Source organism: Hoplias malabaricus, chromosome 18 (genome assembly GCF_029633855.1).
Source record: "Hoplias malabaricus isolate fHopMal1 chromosome 18, fHopMal1.hap1, whole genome shotgun sequence".
Classification (NCBI taxonomy): domain Eukaryota; kingdom Metazoa; phylum Chordata; class Actinopteri; order Characiformes; family Erythrinidae; genus Hoplias; species Hoplias malabaricus.
This window is the reverse complement of record NC_089817.1, coordinates 16,166,453-16,185,249: the sequence shown is the minus strand read 5'-3', so window position 1 is coordinate 16,185,249 and position 18,797 is coordinate 16,166,453. Positions and strand designations below refer to the sequence as shown.

The window sequence follows — 18,797 nt, the reverse complement described above, 5'->3', positions numbered from 1 at the left end:
TTATCATGGACAATACGAAATGGCACAGCTCTAGTAGGTTCTATTCTAATACTTTTATTTGAAGTTTGATTGAACATCATTTTGTCCTTTGCACAAGAGGCTCTTGCAGTAAGAACATTAATCAGGTTCTGATGCTAAATGTCTATTCCAATTAAAAAAAAAAAAAAAAATAATGCTGGGGTGCTTTGCACTGAATTAGCTGACACTTAGCATTGAGCTGGATGACCTGTTGGTGGTCTACAATGTCCATTTCATTTCATTGTTTCCTTTGTAGTTTTTACAAGCTGTATAAGGTAAATTCAACCTGTTGAATTTATGGCCCTTTATCTAGAATTCATCTTAAATTCTTATTTTGACCTTCATATGAGGAAGCACATAACTATCAGTAATGTGGAACAATTACTGAGAAAATCTGCTCCAACTCTCTGGACAAAAACCAAGCCCCCACTACTGCCCTCTTGTGTTTAAATAACACAATATTGTAAAGCAGCCTCAAAGCAGAGCAGAAAGCCAAAAACAACACTAACCTATGTATAACTTGGACAACGCTTGGGACATCTTTATCTGCCTTTTACGATCCCCCCCTTTCCACTGTGATTTAACGAGCTGGTCTATCCGGGAAGCAGTTATTGCATCCCATTGCACAAGCCAGCGACTCACGATTGCTATTCCTGGTGTCCAGCTCTAACATTAGCCTCATGCATTTATCCTTTCTTCTACTTTTACACACACCTGTTACTGTGTGACCTCAAAGCTCTCATCAAGTAAACCCACAGCCACAAAACATGACAGAAATGTTGTTTATATCAGTATTACCACTAAGTGTCCAAAACATCTGCAAAATACTGATACCTGCAGGCACTGCTCCAAGTTGGGGAATGATGGTAATTGATCCACAGCATCTTTTAAATCTGAAGAAGAAAAGAGAGAGTATGACTAGCTTTAACAAAACATAGATGAGCTTTTATTGTTATTGCACAGCAATAAATAACCTGTTTGTAGCAAGGGATACATACTCTCTCACACACACACTAGTGGACTAGGGGCAGTGAGCATACACACACACTCGGACAGAAGGGCTGAACCATTTCTGGAAAGTATCTGTGATGTTTTTAGACCAATATTGCAATTGTGATTTAAATTGTGATGGAAGTGCCTCTGAAAACTGTATGATACTAATGTGAAACATAATTCCATACTTAATATTTGTTAAGAGAGCACAGTTGATTATGATTATACTTAAATGAAACTGCAGCTTTTATAATCTGAAAATTGTTATTGTAATATAGATTCAATTAAAATGTTCCACTCCTCGTCAGAATCCAAAATCCAGAATCCATGGACAGTGAGATTATTAATGGTACACTGATGTCTGAATTGCCCTCAGTGTCTGTTTCAGGAACCAGACGGCGTTTAATGCTTTTAAAGTTATATATTACTGTTTTTAAAGGTATATATATTACACATAATGGTTATGAGATCTCTGTCTGATCCTTAAGATGTTTTATGATGGCTCTAACATAAGAGTTGATCCTAAAATGTACTTATTTTTACAGCTTTACCGTTATCAATATGACACAGACTGCTAGACTTGGACTGTATTTAATTATATATAAATTCTAAAAACAAAAATACTGAAATTCCGTTTTGTGTTTAAAGTTCATTCTCTGTTTTTAACTGCTTTTCCAATTCAGGGTTGGGATGAGTCTGGAGTATATCTGGAATCACTGGGCACAAGGCAGGAACACAACTTAGACTATGTGTAAACAATTCAGCCAATAAATAATATTCTATACCTCATTCCCAGAAATGTCGGGACACATTCAAAAAGTACAAAAAACCTGAAATCTGTCATTTTCTCGTTCACTTGAAGCTATATTTAAGAGACAAAGGGTCAAAGAAATGACAATGACAAACATAATTTCATTTATTAAACATGCAACAAATTTAGAATGCGATGTCTGCAACACATTCAAAACAAGGCTGGAACAGAGGCATGTTTACCACTGGGTCACATCACATTTTCAGTAGATTTTGCTTTTAAAAAGGTTTGAGAATTGAAAATAATAATGTTACAACAGAGATTTAAGACCATGGCATTGGAAAAAAAGAAAGAAATATTAATATTCTGAGAATAAAGTCTGAATAAGTCTGAAATATTTTGAGAAGAAGTCAGAATAATTCAGAAAGTGAAATCAGAATATTTCACTGCACTTATGAGGCAGAGACAACCATTTTAGGGGAAAAGGGGAGATGCACTGTATTGTTGAAGTCATACTATCGTACAGATTTCAGGAATAAACAGTTCTCTGGGTGTAACTTTTGAACGCTGAATCCTGAGCAAGAACTTGTTTCTTCAGAAGACAGCATGTAGTTTCAAAAGATACGATATAAATGATCAGGAAAATGATTGATCCAGAGAAAGTGGAAATCCGGTGTTCCCATGAGGCTCCATTGTGTTATGGCTGACAGACTCGTACAATAAACTAAAGCCGTATGCATTGCAGTCAGTGGCTCCACTGGCGGGTTTAGTTGTCAAGTCATGTAGATGAAATGTTTAATAAATAATTCTGTTCATTTCACTTGACTGCTCCTCTCACAACTCACTCTGTGGTGCACAGACTGGGAGTCTGTCTAAATATCCATCCATCCATTATCTGTAACCATCCATCCATCCATTATCTGTAACCGCTTATCCAATTTAGGGTCGCGGGGGGTCCAGAGCCTACCTGGAATCATCGGGCGCAAGGCGGGAATACACCCTGGAGGGGACGCCAGTCCTTCACAGGGCAACACAGACACACACACATTCACTCACACACACGGACACTTTCGAGTCACCAATCCACCTGCAACGTGTGTTTTTGGACTGTGGGAGGAAACCGGAGCACCCAGAGGAAACCCACGCGGACACGGGGAGAACACACCAACTCCTGACAGACAGTCACCCGGAGCGGGAATCGAACCCACAACCTCCAGGCCCCTGGAGCTGTGTGACTGCGACACTACCTGCTGTGCCACCGTACCGCCTACAGATAAAGTTAATAAAATAAATGAGAGCCAGGGGAGTGGCGCCACCGTGCCGCCCCCCTGTCTAAATATTATATCAGATAATAATCCAAACAGTGTTACTTGGAATTCAATACAGTGGCCCTAAAACTCCTTCGTAAATTGGTACAGTTTTGCGAGTGGAATTTTTGCTCATTCCTGCTGTATAAAACACTTGAGCTGCTCAACGTTCTTTAGTCCTCGTTGTCTGATTCTCCACTTCATGATGCGCCATACATATTCAATATGAGACATCTGGACTGCAGGCAGGCCACTCAAGCACATGCACTCTATGTCTACATAGCTTCCATTTTGTAACATGTGAAGAATGACGCTTGGCATTTTCTTGCTGAAATAATCATAGACTTCCCAAGAATAGTTGTATTTTTGAATTGATGACAGCCTTCCAAATCTTAAAATATGCCTCCATATCAGTTGTGCCTTCACACATAGCCTAGTCATCCATGCCATGGTCACTGATGCACCCTCAAAAAAGATGTTTGCATATGCACTAATATAGTATAATATAATAAATATAATGCATATAATACTGATATCAATCATTTATTTATATATAGCTTCCTTATTTTTAACCCATAATCTGCTCCTTGGAAATAGCAGTGACTCCTGAAGTATCTTACTGTGTATGCATATAACAATTCCTAATGACTCTGATCTGAACCATCACCATCTCAGCAGAAACTACAATCAGTTTTCATATCAGTGCAAAGGCAAGTTTCTGCCATCAGCTCTTAGCCTGGTCCATATGCCCTAAAGCTAAAGAGGACAGGTTGAGGACACAACATCTCCTGAATTCTTCGAAACGACTTGTCTACACTAGCCACGGCCATGCCAGCTATGTCTGTACGGAGCTGGTGTACACATTGTAGTGGATGTTGGTCATACACCCCGATACATATATATATAATTTTATAATTTGTTTTATAGCCTTGACCTTATTCAAACTCCTCCAACCTCTGATATTTGACTTAATGATATTAATTAAGATTTATAATTGGTTTAAGCAATTAAAACATTAATAATTAGTTTGAGAATGAATAATAATCATGCTAAATGAGTTCTTCAGGATTTTCAGAAATTCTAATGAATAAATTGCAAACACTGTGACTTCAAATAATGAGAGTTTTATTAATAAAAAGAAGATATTTAGTTAACATAGCACAACCTTGTAATCTCACGGTGTCCGGCAGGGGGAACTGATTTTGACCTTAAGGTGAGCTAGACACTTCTAACTTGTGACTAAATTGTTGCTAACTAAGGTTAATAAATGGTAAATTATAAAGAGGGTTTGTTTGGACATCAGCTACTGAAAAGGTGTTAAATACGCTAGCTTACTCGTTCGCCGTTTCACCAAGCCGTCGCGTCCTGTTGTTTAATCTCCGTGTCCCGGGGTGTTCTCGTCGTTCCCACGTGGTGAGAAGCAGGCCCGCTTATGGAGGATCTCTTTACAGTCGATTTGAAGACCCTCGATTCCGAGCTGAGCTGCGTTGATCGAGATTTCCCTTCTTCGGTTTTTCACAGGCGTGGCTGGTTTCCACCGTAGTGGAAAGGCTTTTTCAGAGTATTAGCTAGTCTCGTTGTCCAGCTTTCCAGGATTGATGTCTTCAGGAATCAGCTTATAACGTTAATATATCTGTTATCGATTACTCAAACGGTTGATACCTTACTTTGGCCACAAATAAGTTTCACCCGCCTTGATCACTCGTGAGATCACACTTCGATAGGTAATAAACATAAACAAGATTAAAGGAAAAGAAAGATATTCAAATTACTCGACGTATTAGTAAAACTTCATACTCTTAGCTAATTTCGAGACGTCTCTCGTAAGCTTTTCTGAAGTCTGAGAGGTTTTTCTTTGTTTGTTGTCGGCGTCCTCTATTTTCCAGTTCCTTTCGTGGTCCGTTACTTCTGCAGAGTCCTCGCGACTCTTCAAACTTCGAACTCCTTGTCTGTCTTGCTGTTTGGCCTTTTCAAGGCTGGCGCGGTCACGCCCTAATGGGAGGCGTCCTCTTTCTGATTGGACGCGAGTCCAGACTCACGTGACTCTCGTGAGGGAGAGAGAGAGAGAGAGAGAGTAGGAGGAGGGGGTTTTGACTCTGTGATTCATACATAAGGAATATGAGTTTCTCGTATCAAAATTCTTATACCTGTTATCACCCTATAACAATGAGTACATTGGACTATTAATATCAGACATTTACATAAGGTCCCATCTTGAGTACATTGTTCACGTCCAATTCGTGATGATACGCTGAAAAATAAAACATTAATCCATTTTCTCTCATTCAGAGACAAAACTGATCTTTGTAATAGAAACAATCGGCATTATACATCATTTCATTAGAAGGTAGGCATTCATCTGAGGGTACAGAAAGTGACATTCATACGTTCGTTTATACACAAATAACTCAGAGAACGACTATTTTCGCTATTGTCTTGCGGCGACTCCGGGCGAGGTGTAGTTCCGCCAGTGTCCATTTGGTGTCGTTGTTAATCCGTGTTTCAGCTGTTGGTTCACGGGAGTTCACTCGAGGTCACTTTGGTTTGAACATCTGTTGATCTCCGTGAAAGATAAGGATTAGACATTTAGGTGCCATTGTCATAAAAACGGGCCGTAAAAGCTCTCTTCTTTGTTTGAGGTTCCTGTCTCTTTAAGTTAGTTATCTCGACAGTTCCTGTTAGTTAAAAGAGAGAAGGGGGGTGTTGGGGCCATGTGTTACTTAAAAGGGTTCTTTTGATGTCTTTAGATTGGTTGTGTGTGTGGGGGCTGCTATGTTGCAGACGAAAAGTCTTCTGCAGACTGGAAAAGTTTTAATTCAAAACTTTTCATTTCTTGATTGTCCGATATTCATATTTGGCTCATACTCCACTACATTCCCCCCTTTCTTTTCAGTTTTATGGTTCGTCAGGGATCATGGAGCTGAAAAGAACTTTTGCTGTGGAGGAAGGTGAGGTCAGCAAGCATATTCAAACACATTTCCAGAGCTGATGTATTCCTATTAGTGTATGGGTGTATATGGAATGTGTATGTTTGCATGTTGAAGGGATCCTAATTATTTAGGGGCAGGTCTTGTTCAAACGCAACCTCGAGAGCTGATTCTTCGACATGGCCTTCGGCTTCATATCTAAAACTTGGGGGTTCACCTCTCTGGGCTCTCTTATGTCTAACGAATTTGACCATTTTATTAGACCAAGTTTCTAACCTGCTCTGGAGGGCTCGAGTGCGTTCGAAATAGAACCAAGCTATACCAAAGGTCAAAAGATATCCTAATCCTACCAGGGTAACTAGTAAGGTGTCCGGGGTGGACCATGCATAGGTGACAGGCTGAACTGGCCATAGGGGTTGAGACGATAGTTCTCTAAGAGTGTTATCTATGGGGGTTAGGTCAATGACTTGGGTTCCCTCATATTCTAGGCGAGTTAGTGTTTTAGTATCTAGCTCGATGGTGTGTTTGGAGAAGAACTCTGAGATTTCTACGTCGCTCTCATATTGGTCAGGGTTTAGGTGATACAGGGCCAGGTCTCCTACATGTAAGATTGCGTTTACGGGGACGTCTACCCAGAAGGTTTGGCTAGGAAGGAGTACCCTTTCTGAGGTGTCATGTTGATCATAGGTTAGTAGGGCCTCTCTAAAGGGGGTGTTAACCAACCAACGATTTCCAACAATTTCAGCTTGAGTACTGGTTACCAAACGTCGGGGCGTGACGACTACCGGGCATTGAGTATTACTCATCATAGGCTTAAGGCCACAGATCCCATTTGCGCTGTCACGAATGAAAGGTTTGCTAGGGCACAAGTAGTGAATGTCTTTAGTGAGTGTGCACATAAGCAAATTGGGTACCAGATATAGGTCAGGGTTATCGTCTTGGTATGCTACAAGAGATGTTGTTTTCACACGAACGTAGGCAGAATCTTGCCAGAAACCAACGTTGACAACATCTTTCAAACGGTATATGTTCTCAGGCGCCATTATGGGAAGGTTAATAATGGATGCTAATTCTCGGTCTTGAGGATTAACATAAATTGGGATGGCGCTACCTAAGGTATAGGCTAGGTGGGCCTGGAGATCAGTAACTACTTCTCGAGTTGCTGTGGATAAAATCTCCTGTACTAAGGATAGGGGCACCAAGTAGGGAGGGATTCTCCCCATGGCTAGGCTATCTACAGAGGAGCTGATTTCTTGTAGCATATCAGACAATAACATATTCACAAGCTGGATGTGGGCAAGGTCGAGTTGTACTACTGAAAGCATGGAGTTAACCGTCTGGAGCGTTTTGTTCAAAGCGACACTGTGAGCGTTGAGCACTACGACGGTGCCACGTAGGGTTTGCCCAATGGTTTGCAGGTGCTGCTGTTGTTTGTCTAATTGGGTTTTAATGTTCGGAATTTCCGCTTGCAATTCCCCTACTTGACGTTTAACAGTGGCTACATTGACGGCATTGACGGCGGACGTTCCGAGACTCAGTAGTGATCCCACAGTTGCAGCTGCCATTAACAATCCGCCTATGAAGCGTTTAGGTCGTTTATTAAAACCATTTAGTTCTGATTGCGTTACGGTAAACTTTTGTAACTGGCGGAGCATGTGAGTTACGTCGGCTTCAGCATGGCTGATAGCTTCCTCAGTCCATCTAACTCCATTCCGGCCAGTCTGCAGCGTGGTTATCGGTAGGTTTTTGCTACACGCTTCGGCGGGATTCAACCGTATAAATACTCTCTGGGTATGGAGGCGGCAATTAGTGATTAGCAGTCCCGGCTGGTCTTTCAGTATTATTCCTGAGTCAGGACCTGGTTCAATCACTTCAGGGAGCACGGCGGTTCCTAGGGAGCCGACGATCAGGAGAATGAGCAGCGGGGCCATCCTACCGGAAGAGATGCTCATGGTTAGATTTAGGGTATTTATGGCGAGTCGTTTAGACAAATTATAAAATTTTTCACGGTACCCCCCTTTTGATAAAATTTTCTAGGGTAAGCACTCTATAATAATTGACGATGAGGGACTAGGGTCTTGCACCCTGAGTGTCCTCAGTCTGGTTAGAAGCTCGTTGCCTGTTAAAGAGTGAGAGAAAAAGGGAAAAGGGATAGGAGAACTAAGGTGTGAGTAGAAGGTTATAGTTGTTTGTTAACTAACACCCTCCCTGCCTTTGGTTCTGCCGTTTATGATCTAACACAAGCGTTAGTATCCCCTACAAGTCCCATGGGGGTTGTGTGTGGTCGGATTTGGTTGCGGTGGACCCATTTGAATTCAGTACTGCCCCGAGCTTTGTTTATTTTGATCCTGTAAACAACGGGGGACAGTTTGTCTGTTATCTTGTAGGGACCGGACCATCGGGGTAGGAATTTGCGGGCCAAATTCCCCCCTGTTTTTTGCGACCTTCCAACAGGTTGGACAAAAATGTAGTACCATACCTTGTCCCCTATTTGGAGTTCATCGTGGGATGCTTTGTGATCGTAGTACGCTTTGCGACCTTCTGCACTTCTTTCCAGTTTCTGCTGGGCAAAGGCGAAAGTAGCTTTGAGGTGTTTCTGCAGGTCCTCCATATACTGATGAGTGGTGTAGGCTACGGCTATGCTACCTTCACCTGGCTGATATAACAGATGTAGAGGCAGAGTCATTTGTCTCCCTGTCATCAACTCAAAGGGTGAGACCCCGACCGCGTCGTGTGGGGTCGCCCGTATGGCCATCAGTACGAGGGGAAGTTTGACATCCCAGTCTCGTTGGTTTGCTGCTACGTACTTTTTCAGTATGCTAACAACAGTTCGGTTGGCTCGCTCTACCTGACCTGAGCTTTGAGGATGGTAGCTAATGTGAAGGCTGGTTTTTACTCCTAAGAGTTGCCAGAGCTGCTGCATGACCTCAGCTGTGAAATGTGTCCCTCTGTCAGAGTCGACACGGCTGGGTAGGCCAAACCGTGAGAAGACATGGTTCATCAGTAAGTATGCAGTGGTTAGTGCTGTGTCATTCGGTGCGGGGAGGCATTCTACCCATTTAGTGAATGCACACGTGACTGTGAGGAAGTACTTGTTACCTCTTACTGTTCGAGTGAGTGGTCCAACCCAGTCTATCTGGAGGTTTGACCAAGGGAAGGATACTCCTTTCTTTTGCAAGGGGGCTCTATGAAGAGGATTCGAGGGTTGAAATTGGCAACATACCAGACAGCCTTTAATGTAGTCAGCCACATCTTTTACCATGTGGGGCCAATATGCCACCTGCTTGAGCGCATGGTGTGTTGCTTTGACCCCTTTGTGTCCCGCAGATGGGGAGTCATGGGCGTGCATCAGCATCACCCCCCTGTGGCACTGAGGAACCACGAACGTAGGTGAAGTGTGCGAGTCAGTGGCATGAACTAGCAAGCCTTTGACGACTTGGAGGGACGCTTTGGCGCCGTATAGGTCTTTAAGGCCTGGTATGGTGTCAAGATCTTGTGCTGCGATGGGATTAGTAGAAGGGTCAGAGACATGGCTAAGCATTTTAGAAATGGATGGGTCTCGAGCTTGGAGAGTAACTAAGTCAGCGTCCGAAAAAGCAGGGTTAATAGAGACAATGGTAGTTTTGGCATTGTCAGGCGACGCCTTTGTTATAGTTCGAGACCGTGTGACAGCTAGGACTTCGATGTCGGGTGGGTTTGGAAAAAGGGAGGGATCGAATGTCCACGATGTGCCTTCGCGGGCCCCTTGCTTGGCTAAGCTATCTGCTTGATCATTGAATTCTTTGTCATCTCCCGGGACTCGGGAGTGACCCTTCACTTTCTTCCAGTAGATCTGCAGGTCATGTGTGTCTACCAAGTGTTCGCATGCCGCGAAAAGCTCTTTGCGTTTAACTGGCTTTTTGTTTGACGTGGTGTAGTTGTTGGTTTTCCACAGTCTCAAGTGGCATGTGAAGCTTAGGCGCGCGTAGTTGGAGTCTGTGCAGATCACCAACGTTTTTATGCTTTTCTGGACTGCAGACTGGATTGTGATAAGAATTCCTGCTATTTCAGCATATTGGGAGGACTGAGCACCCAATTTGAAACTTAGGGGTTCGTGAGGCCATCCGTTTATTCCGATAATACCCACCCCTGCCATCAGGGTGTGTTCTCGGCGGAACGAACAGCCATCTACATATGCAGTGACAAGGTCTTTGCATGTGTTAGGATCAAAATAGTGGTGGTTAGCCACGGTGGGTAAGAGGGTTTCTGGAGTTTGTGGCACTTGGGAAGGAATGTTTCCTTCGCATCGCCTGCAGGAAGCAAGGCCTGTGCCTAGGGGGCTCTTGTAGTTTTGCGCGTAACGCACCTCTAAGTCAAAGCTTTGGAGAGCCATTAGCCATGACGCTACTCGAGCGTTAGTTACTACACCCTCTCGAATTCGTTGGCTGTTTAGGAAAGTGACTGGTTGATGATGAGTTTCAACAATCACCTTCTGACCACCTAGGTAGTTGGAGAAATGTTTGACTGCCCACACTGTTGCTAGTAGTGCTTTTTCGCAGTCACTGTATTTGTTTTCGGCAGCCAGCATAGTTTTACTAGCATAGGCTATGACACGTTTGTCTCTATCGTGTAATTGATACAGACCGGAGCTGAGACAGTGGTTCGAGAACCCTACTTCTAGGTAGAATTCTTTGCTACTGTCAGGATAGGCAAGGCATGGGGCCGTGCACAGTTTCGATTTTAGTGCCTGCATGGCGTGTTCCTGGGCTTCGCCCCAGGTGAAAAGAGTGTCCTTTTTCAGGAGGTCATAAAGTGGACGAGCTAGGTCCGCATAGTTCTCTATGAATTGTCGTGAGTAGTTGCATACTCCTAAGAAACTGCGGAGTTCCTTAAGGTTGGTGGGTGCTGCGAGGTTTGTTACCCCTTGCACTCGACTCACTTGTGGTTCAACACCATCAGTGCTTACGAGCAGACCGACGTAATTCACTTTTGTTCTGCACCACTGACATTTGGAGAGTGATATTTTCGCACCTGCTGTTGTAAGCTGGTCAAGAACATGATCAATCTCGTCAATGTGTGCCTGTAGGGAGTGGTTACGCATGAGTATGTCGTCCACATATATGAGGGTGCCTCGCTCGCGGGCATCAGGGCATGCTTTGTTTAAGAAAATATTAAACTCCGCGGGTGAGTTGGCATATCCAAAGGGGCACCTAGTGAATGTGTACTGTCGGTTTGCGAAAGTGAAAGCGAGCTTGTGTTGGTCTTCTGCTTGCACCGGGATGGTCCAGAAGCCAGAGGCTACATCGATGGTGGAAAAGTATTTAGCGTTTCGGACCGAGGGAAGCTCTTGCTCCAATTGTGTCATCGGCCATCGAGACAAGGGAACCTGTTGATTTAGTTTCCGATAGTCGATGGTTAAGCGCCATTTACCATTTGGTTTTATGACGGGCCATAATGGTGCCGAGTACGTGCTGTTACAGGGTCGAATTATGCCCTTTTCCAGCAAGTCATCAATGATTTCTTGTACCGGTTCATAGGATGCTAACGGAATTTTGTATTGGCGGACAAACGTGGGTGGTGCTCCCGGACGAGTGGGAATACGTACTGAATGAATGTCAGTGAGACCACAGTCCGTTGAATCTTTGGAAAAAGATTTTTGATATTTAAGGAGCACTTCACAGAGTTTTTCACGTTCTTCTTTGCTTTGGAGGGCGTCGGCCTCCTTTAGAACTTGTTCGACTTGGATACGAAATTCGGAGTCAGATAGTTCTTTCGAAGTACGCGGCTTTGAAGTGTTTTCTCCCGCTTCGGGAAGAAGAGATGGTTCCCGGGAGGATTCCGGGGATGAATCTATGGAAAGGACCGTGATCGTCATTTGATTGTCGTCAGCGAGATCTATCCTGCAAATGGCATCATTACTCATGTCCAGAGCTGAGAAGAGAGCAACAGCTCGTGTCGGATGAGTGTAGAACACCTTTGATTCTGCATGATCAAGAAGCAGGGATTCAGGCATTGGTCCTATGATCGGAATTCGCAACTCGAAGTCATGGAATTTCGTACTGACTAACCAACCCAGAAGAGATGAGTGAGGGATCGTCAAGGGTTGAGTGGTTTCGTTCCGTACGAATAGATAGGTGGATCTTGCTCGCGTCTCCACCAAAGGTGTGGCTTCGAGGGTGAGGCCTAGTTCGAAGAACTGAGGTGACGGTTGGAAAAGTGCATGCGCGTGGCTTAAGTGTTGGCCAGGTCGCATGACTAAGCGGATGGGTACATTTGCTGCGTTCGCAGGTACCACAAGTGAACCTTGGTTAGTGACCTGACATACCTCGGGAATAGTTTGTCCTGAGCCTAGGTTGCTGAGATCGGAGGACCAGGTTTCCGTTGAAACATCAGTCAAAGACCACAGTACACTATTGAGGGTGTCTACGTGGACGTCGAGGCGCACCAAGAAGTCACTACCAATGTAAACGTCGTGCGGCAAGTTAGGGACGACTAAGAAATAATGGGTGATTACCCTTTTGTTCCACTGGACGGTTAAAGCGCAAATTCCATCAGTGGGTGACATTGCTTTTGATGCCAGGTTAAGAGGAAAGCGACAAGGACTGCTCACCAAAGGAATATTTGGTTGAGTGAGGCGCAGAGTGTTAAAGAGGGTTTGGCTTATGGCGGACTGGTCGGTCCATAGAGCCAGAACTGCATTGTCTACATGATAGTCCTGGATTGTGAGACCATTCACGATGGGAAGGCCTGGAGCGTCTGTTGTGGACGGCTGTGTGAAAGTGCATAGGAAGGTGTTCCGTTGTTCTAACATGGCACTAGGGGGCCAGGGAGAGACTGCTGTCTCTGGTGTGGCTGCCATGGGCTCAGTTTCCTCTTCCTCGAAGTGAGGGATCTGACTTGGTGGATCTCCTATTGATTCAGGCCGGATTTCGAGACGGCAACACTGAGCTTCCCGGTGGTGTGGGGTGCAGATGGGTAAAGGCTCACGCACTTGTGCCCAGATCTTTGACCTTTTGAAGTCAATCAGTGGTTCGAAGCGATTAAGGAGATCTTTGCCGATGAGGAAGGGAATTGTTTCGAGAGGAGACACATGGACTGGATGCACTAAGGTCATTGGTCCAATGGCTAAGTGTATTAGTGCCATAGACTGGATAGTGAGGCCTGCATGTGAATACGGCTGAATTTTAAGAGAACAGTTTTGGAGCTGTATCTCGCGATTTTCACGCCGCGCAATGGCTCGAACCTGGTGGAATAAGGCGGAAGACATGAGCGTGACATCTGATGCAGTGTCCAACAGGGCCTCATGTACTAGCCTTCTCTCCACAATGGTGGACAAGTAGAATTTGCGTGCAACCCCTTTCTCAGTTAAGTGTCCCATGAATTGTCGGACGGGTGTGTCGCCTTCAATGACTGAGGGGTCATTTGGCGTTAAACCTTCTTTACCGTCTAACTGAACAACCAAAACAGCACTGGAGGGTGGTTGCAAGTCACCCCCCTGTATCATCGGGTTTTCAGTGTTTGTTTGGGTCACTAGGAGATTGCGCGGTGCGCTAGAAGACGGAGCTTCGCTTGTCACTTCTCCTACATAACTCTCTAACATCTTTGGGGTGTTAGAGGATGGCTTTGGGTTAGACCGCGAAGAGGTGATAGAAAGAACGTCAGGTTTTTTCTTTTTCTCTTTGCAAATCATTGCAAGCATTCGGCGGATGTCCTCTAACTCCTTAGAGCTGGGTTCCGTGCCTTTAAGCTTGTCTTTAGTGTGATTTTCTTTATTTTGATACCAGTATTTCTCTTTCTTTTCTCTATAGGAATTAGAAAGCTGGTTCGGAGCTGTTCGCTCATATCCCTTATGGGGATGTGATGGTTTTCCACGGCCCGCACCGCGGTTTTCTATAGGGTGATAGTCACGACCATACCCAGCCCTGTCCCGAGGGTTCCAGAAATCTTTGTCGTGATTTCTGTCTGGCCTGCGAGGAGGGTAGCGCTTGTATTGGTGTGAGGGCGGATGAGGTTTCGGGCCCTCACTGGTCCACGGAGTGGAGGAAGGGTCCAGGGCGGATCTTTGTGGATCGGCCTGGGTGGCACCTTCTAACTCTAAATGTGGGGAACTGGAGTCGACATTGAAGACTTGGGGTGTTTCGGACCGCCTGTTGGGAATTTGTTGGGTTTTGAGGAAACCTCTGAGTGCTAAATCACGCAGCTGCCTGCTAGACAGGGTGCGAGGGCAAGCTGAGACTCCCAACTGATGACTGGTGTGGGGATGGAGGTTTTGGATAAATAGTGATTTGAAATTTAACTCTTCCTCCATTCCGGAGTCATTTCTAGGTCCGAAGTACGCCTGTCTGAGTCGATTATAATATTGCTGAGGGGATTCCTGGCGTTGCTGTTTTATGTTCAAAGCAGCGGCCAGTCCGGTCTGTGACAGGTGATTGGAGAATTCTTCCTCCAATGCTTGGCACAGCACATCATATCGCGCTTTTACATAGTCTGGCTGACGTTCAATGAAGTTACTGACGTCTCGGTTGGAGGTCAGTTTAATCACATATAGTCTGTCATCTATGGTGATCCCGGGGAACCTTTGGAGGTAGAAGTCAATATCTTTTAGGTAGGAAAAGATATCATTAGAACCGTCAGGTTTGGGATCAAAGCGGGTTATATTACGCGCGATTTTATCTAGGTCCTTGTATGAGGGACCATGAGAGGGTAAAGGTTGAGGGGACCAGACACTGGGTTGCAGTGCTCTGGGTCTAGCAGGGCGTTGTAAGGGACGACTGACAGGAGACACAGGGGAGGGGGAAATACCCGTTGATACCAGAGGAGGTGCTGCAGCAGCTCTAAAGGTTACGGTCCCTGAGTCTGGTTCCTGATCCTCACTATCTTCCTGCTGGTCCTGTCTTCCTATAGCGGCACTAGGTGGCACATCGGGTGTGACCTGGGGCAGCGTGTTCCCTTCAGCTATTTCGCTTTGAAGTCGACTTAGCTCTGCTTCTACCTTTGCCTGCTGTCGCCTTGATACCTCAAGCTCACGTTCGCTGGCTCTGAGCTGTACTACAGCGAGGAGGGCTATCTGACCTAATGCCTCAGTTAGGGGCTTGCCCTTGAGGATGTCGGTTAAGTGGTTCTCTACCCACTTAGCCACCATGTGGTCACGATGGGCCTGTGAGGTTTTCTGCACGGTTTCTGCGAGTCCAGGCATCACATCGCTGGTGATGCTGGTCAGAACAGAGAATGCCTCATCCCACAAACCTTCTACATATACTTCCGAAGAAAAAGTCCCTTCGGCCATGTTAGCTGTGTTTTAACTGCGAGGTGTAACTTACTTCTATTTAGTTAGGATTAATTCCGTTAATCCCTTTTCTAACTAAATCTGAACTAAATTCACCTGTACCGAGTGCTCTAAGAGTAACTGCTAGTATGTATGGTGTTAGAGTTCACTTGTGAATCTCTAAGGGAAGTCTGTTAGTATGAGAGGGTGGAGTGAAAGTTGCTATGCGCAAGTGAATACAAGAAGAGAGAAAAAATTAACGAAAAAATTTTCAATAATTAAAATTATTAAAATTTTGAATTAAAGAATTGTCGAAAAATTTGGATTAAAGAATTTTAAATTAAGTGAAATTTATTACTACATATAATTTCCAATTAAGGAATTATGAAAGTAAAAGAATTTTCCAAATGAAAGAATTATTAAGAATAGCAAGATTAAAAGACTCTCTCTTTTAACTGCGTTTGTGATCTGGTATCAAGTTAAAGTGTCAATCTCTAATTATTGCACGCTGTCTGCTGTAGTTGTATCAACTTATTATGCTTCCAAGCCTTTACTTGTAATTATTCAGATGTGCAGAGTTTAGAGACAGCCACTAGAGCTGTGATACCAGGTCTTATCAGTGTGAACTGGTCGACAATTTCAATTGCGATAGTAAGTTTTCTCCACCAGAGGGTACTGAAGGTAAGTCTGAATGGCAACAGCGAGCTTCAGTATTTAAGTTGAACTTAAATTGTAATACCAGACTAGGACACCAGAGGGCGACAAGCAAGTTACAATGCAATAGCAGCAATGGACACCAGTCGGCGCTGGTGAGAGTCCCAATAGACACGGTACCAGCAGATACACTAACACAAATGGGAATTTCCACTGTAGCGGGAAGTTTCAACACTAGAGGGTGTTATCAGATTAAAATCTAAAATGGAATAAAGATTTTAAACGCTCAGATACTCTATCAAAAAAATAAAAATTAAAATTTTAAAAGGGGAACAGAGATTTTACACTAAGGTATTTTTAAAAGAATTTCATCTGTAATGACAACTTTTAAACACCAGAGGGCTGCTAAACACTTATGTTGTCTCGGCGGACAACCTCCCAACCACTAGAGGGTGTACGGGAATCAAACGTCAAGGGTAGCACCGCTTGACCACAAGGAGGAGCAAGGGAGGACACGCTTCAATAGACGCTAGTTATGAAGTATTTTTCCCTGCAATTACGCACTTATACCACAAGAGGGAATTTGTCTTCCTCTGTTTTGGGGGCGTTTTGAATTTCCCTCCTTAGTTTCAGCTCCGCCCCTTCAAAGGGGTTCGTTCCTTTCTGAATATGATTTCAGTTTAACAGGAACAGCTGACGAGAGCAGACTGCTCTTCATACAAGCCGTATTTTCGGCTGTTTAATAACCTCCCAATCGCCTAGCGCGCGATCTCGTTATTAACGCTGGTAGCGACCCAGTTTAAAACGAACGGGGGTATTCGGTTCGGTGGTCTCTCTTCGCCGGGATTTCGCGGCGGGAGGTCGAATCCGACGGCAAAGTCTCACAGCGGAATTTCGCGCAGTTCAGACGTGCCCAGGCCTCAATTTAATGCATGCGAAATGGCGCAGAGCCGCGCTCTTTCAAAAACAACCAAGCTTATTTTCTAACCGGTATATATCACAGAACAGTTTTTCAGCAGTAACAAACACAACACGAAATTACCCACATCAAGCTTTGAATCTCAATCGTTATTCAGCAACACAAACAGCGGAAAGTATTTCATAAACCCAAGCTGATATTCAGTGTTTTGCAGTTTGCTCATTAAAAAGCCTTTTTCCTGGCCTCGCGTGGGCGCCAATAAAATATATATATTTTATATGTAGTGGATGTTGGTCATACACCCCGATACATATATATATAATTTTATAATTTGTTTTATAGCCTTGACCTTATTCAAACTCCTCCAACCTCTGATATTTGACTTAATGATATTAATTAAGATTTATAATTGGTTTAAGCAATTAAAACATTAATAATTAGTTTGAGAATGAATAATAATCATGCTAAATGAGTTCTTCAGGATTTTCAGAAATTCTAATGAATAAATTGCAAACACTGTGACTTCAAATAATGAGAGTTTTATTAATAAAAAGAAGATATTTAGTTAACATAGCACAACCTTGTAATCTCACGGTGTCCGGCAGGGGGAACTGATTTTGACCTTAAGGTGAGCTAGACACTTCTAACTTGTGACTAAATTGTTGCTAACTAAGGTTAATAAATGGTAAATTATAAAGAGGGTTTGTTTGGACATCAGCTACTGAAAAGGTGTTAAATACGCTAGCTTACTCGTTCGCCGTTTCACCAAGCCGTCGCGTCCTGTTGTTTAATCTCCGTGTCCCGGGGTGTTCTCGTCGTTCCCACGTGGTGAGAAGCAGGCCCGCTTATGGAGGATCTCTTTACAGTCGATTTGAAGACCCTCGATTCCGAGCTGAGCTGCGTTGATCGAGATTTCCCTTCTTCGGTTTTTCACAGGCGTGGCTGGTTTCCACCGTAGTGGAAAGGCTTTTTCAGAGTATTAGCTAGTCTCGTTGTCCAGCTTTCCAGGATTGATGTCTTCAGGAATCAGCTTATAACGTTAATATATCTGTTATCGATTACTCAAACGGTTGATACCTTACTTTGGCCACAAATAAGTTTCACCCGCCTTGATCACTCGTGAGATCACACTTCGATAGGTAATAAACATAAACAAGATTAAAGGAAAAGAAAGATATTCAAATTACTCGACGTATTAGTAAAACTTCATACTCTTAGCTAATTTCGAGACGTCTCTCGTAAGCTTTTCTGAAGTCTGAGAGGTTTTTCTTTGTTTGTTGTCGGCGTCCTCTATTTTCCAGTTCCTTTCGTGGTCCGTTACTTCTGCAGAGTCCTCGCGACTCTTCAAACTTCGAACTCCTTGTCTGTCTTGCTGTTTGGCCTTTTCAAGGCTGGCGCGGTCACGCCCTAATGGGAGGCGTCCTCTTTCTGATTGGACGCGAGTCCAGACTCACGTGACTCTCGTGAGGGAGAGAGAGAGAGAGAGAGAGTAGGAGGAGGGGGTTTTGACTCTGTGATTCATACATAAGGAATATGAGTTTCTCGTATCAAAATTCTTATACCTGTTATCACCCTATAACAATGAGTACATTGGACTATTAATATCAGACATTTACATAAGGTCCCATCTTGAGTACATTGTTCACGTCCAATTCGTGATGATACGCTGAAAAATAAAACATTAATCCATTTTCTCTCATTCAGAGACAAAACTGATCTTTGTAATAGAAACAATCGGCATTATACATCATTTCATTAGAAGGTAGGCATTCATCTGAGGGTACAGAAAGTGACATTCATACGTTCGTTTATACACAAATAACTCAGAGAACGACTATTTTCGCTATTGTCTTGCGGCGACTCCGGGCGAGGTGTAGTTCCGCCAGTGTCCATTTGGTGTCGTTGTTAATCCGTGTTTCAGCTGTTGGTTCACGGGAGTTCACTCGAGGTCACTTTGGTTTGAACATCTGTTGATCTCCGTGAA

General features: G+C 44.0%; 1 protein-coding gene across 2 annotated transcripts in view; it reads right to left on the bottom strand.

Moving 5' to 3' along the window:
* map3k7cl (map3k7 C-terminal like) overlaps nucleotides 1–18,797 on the bottom strand; it is a 28,641-nt gene that overhangs the window by 6,354 nt on the left and 3,490 nt on the right. For both annotated transcript variants that reach the window (XM_066651614.1, XM_066651613.1), the window contains exon 3: nucleotides 853–911. In XM_066651614.1, coding sequence (XP_066507711.1) covers nucleotides 853–911 — 59 coding nt within the window. The remainder of the gene's footprint in view (nucleotides 1–852; nucleotides 912–18,797) is intronic.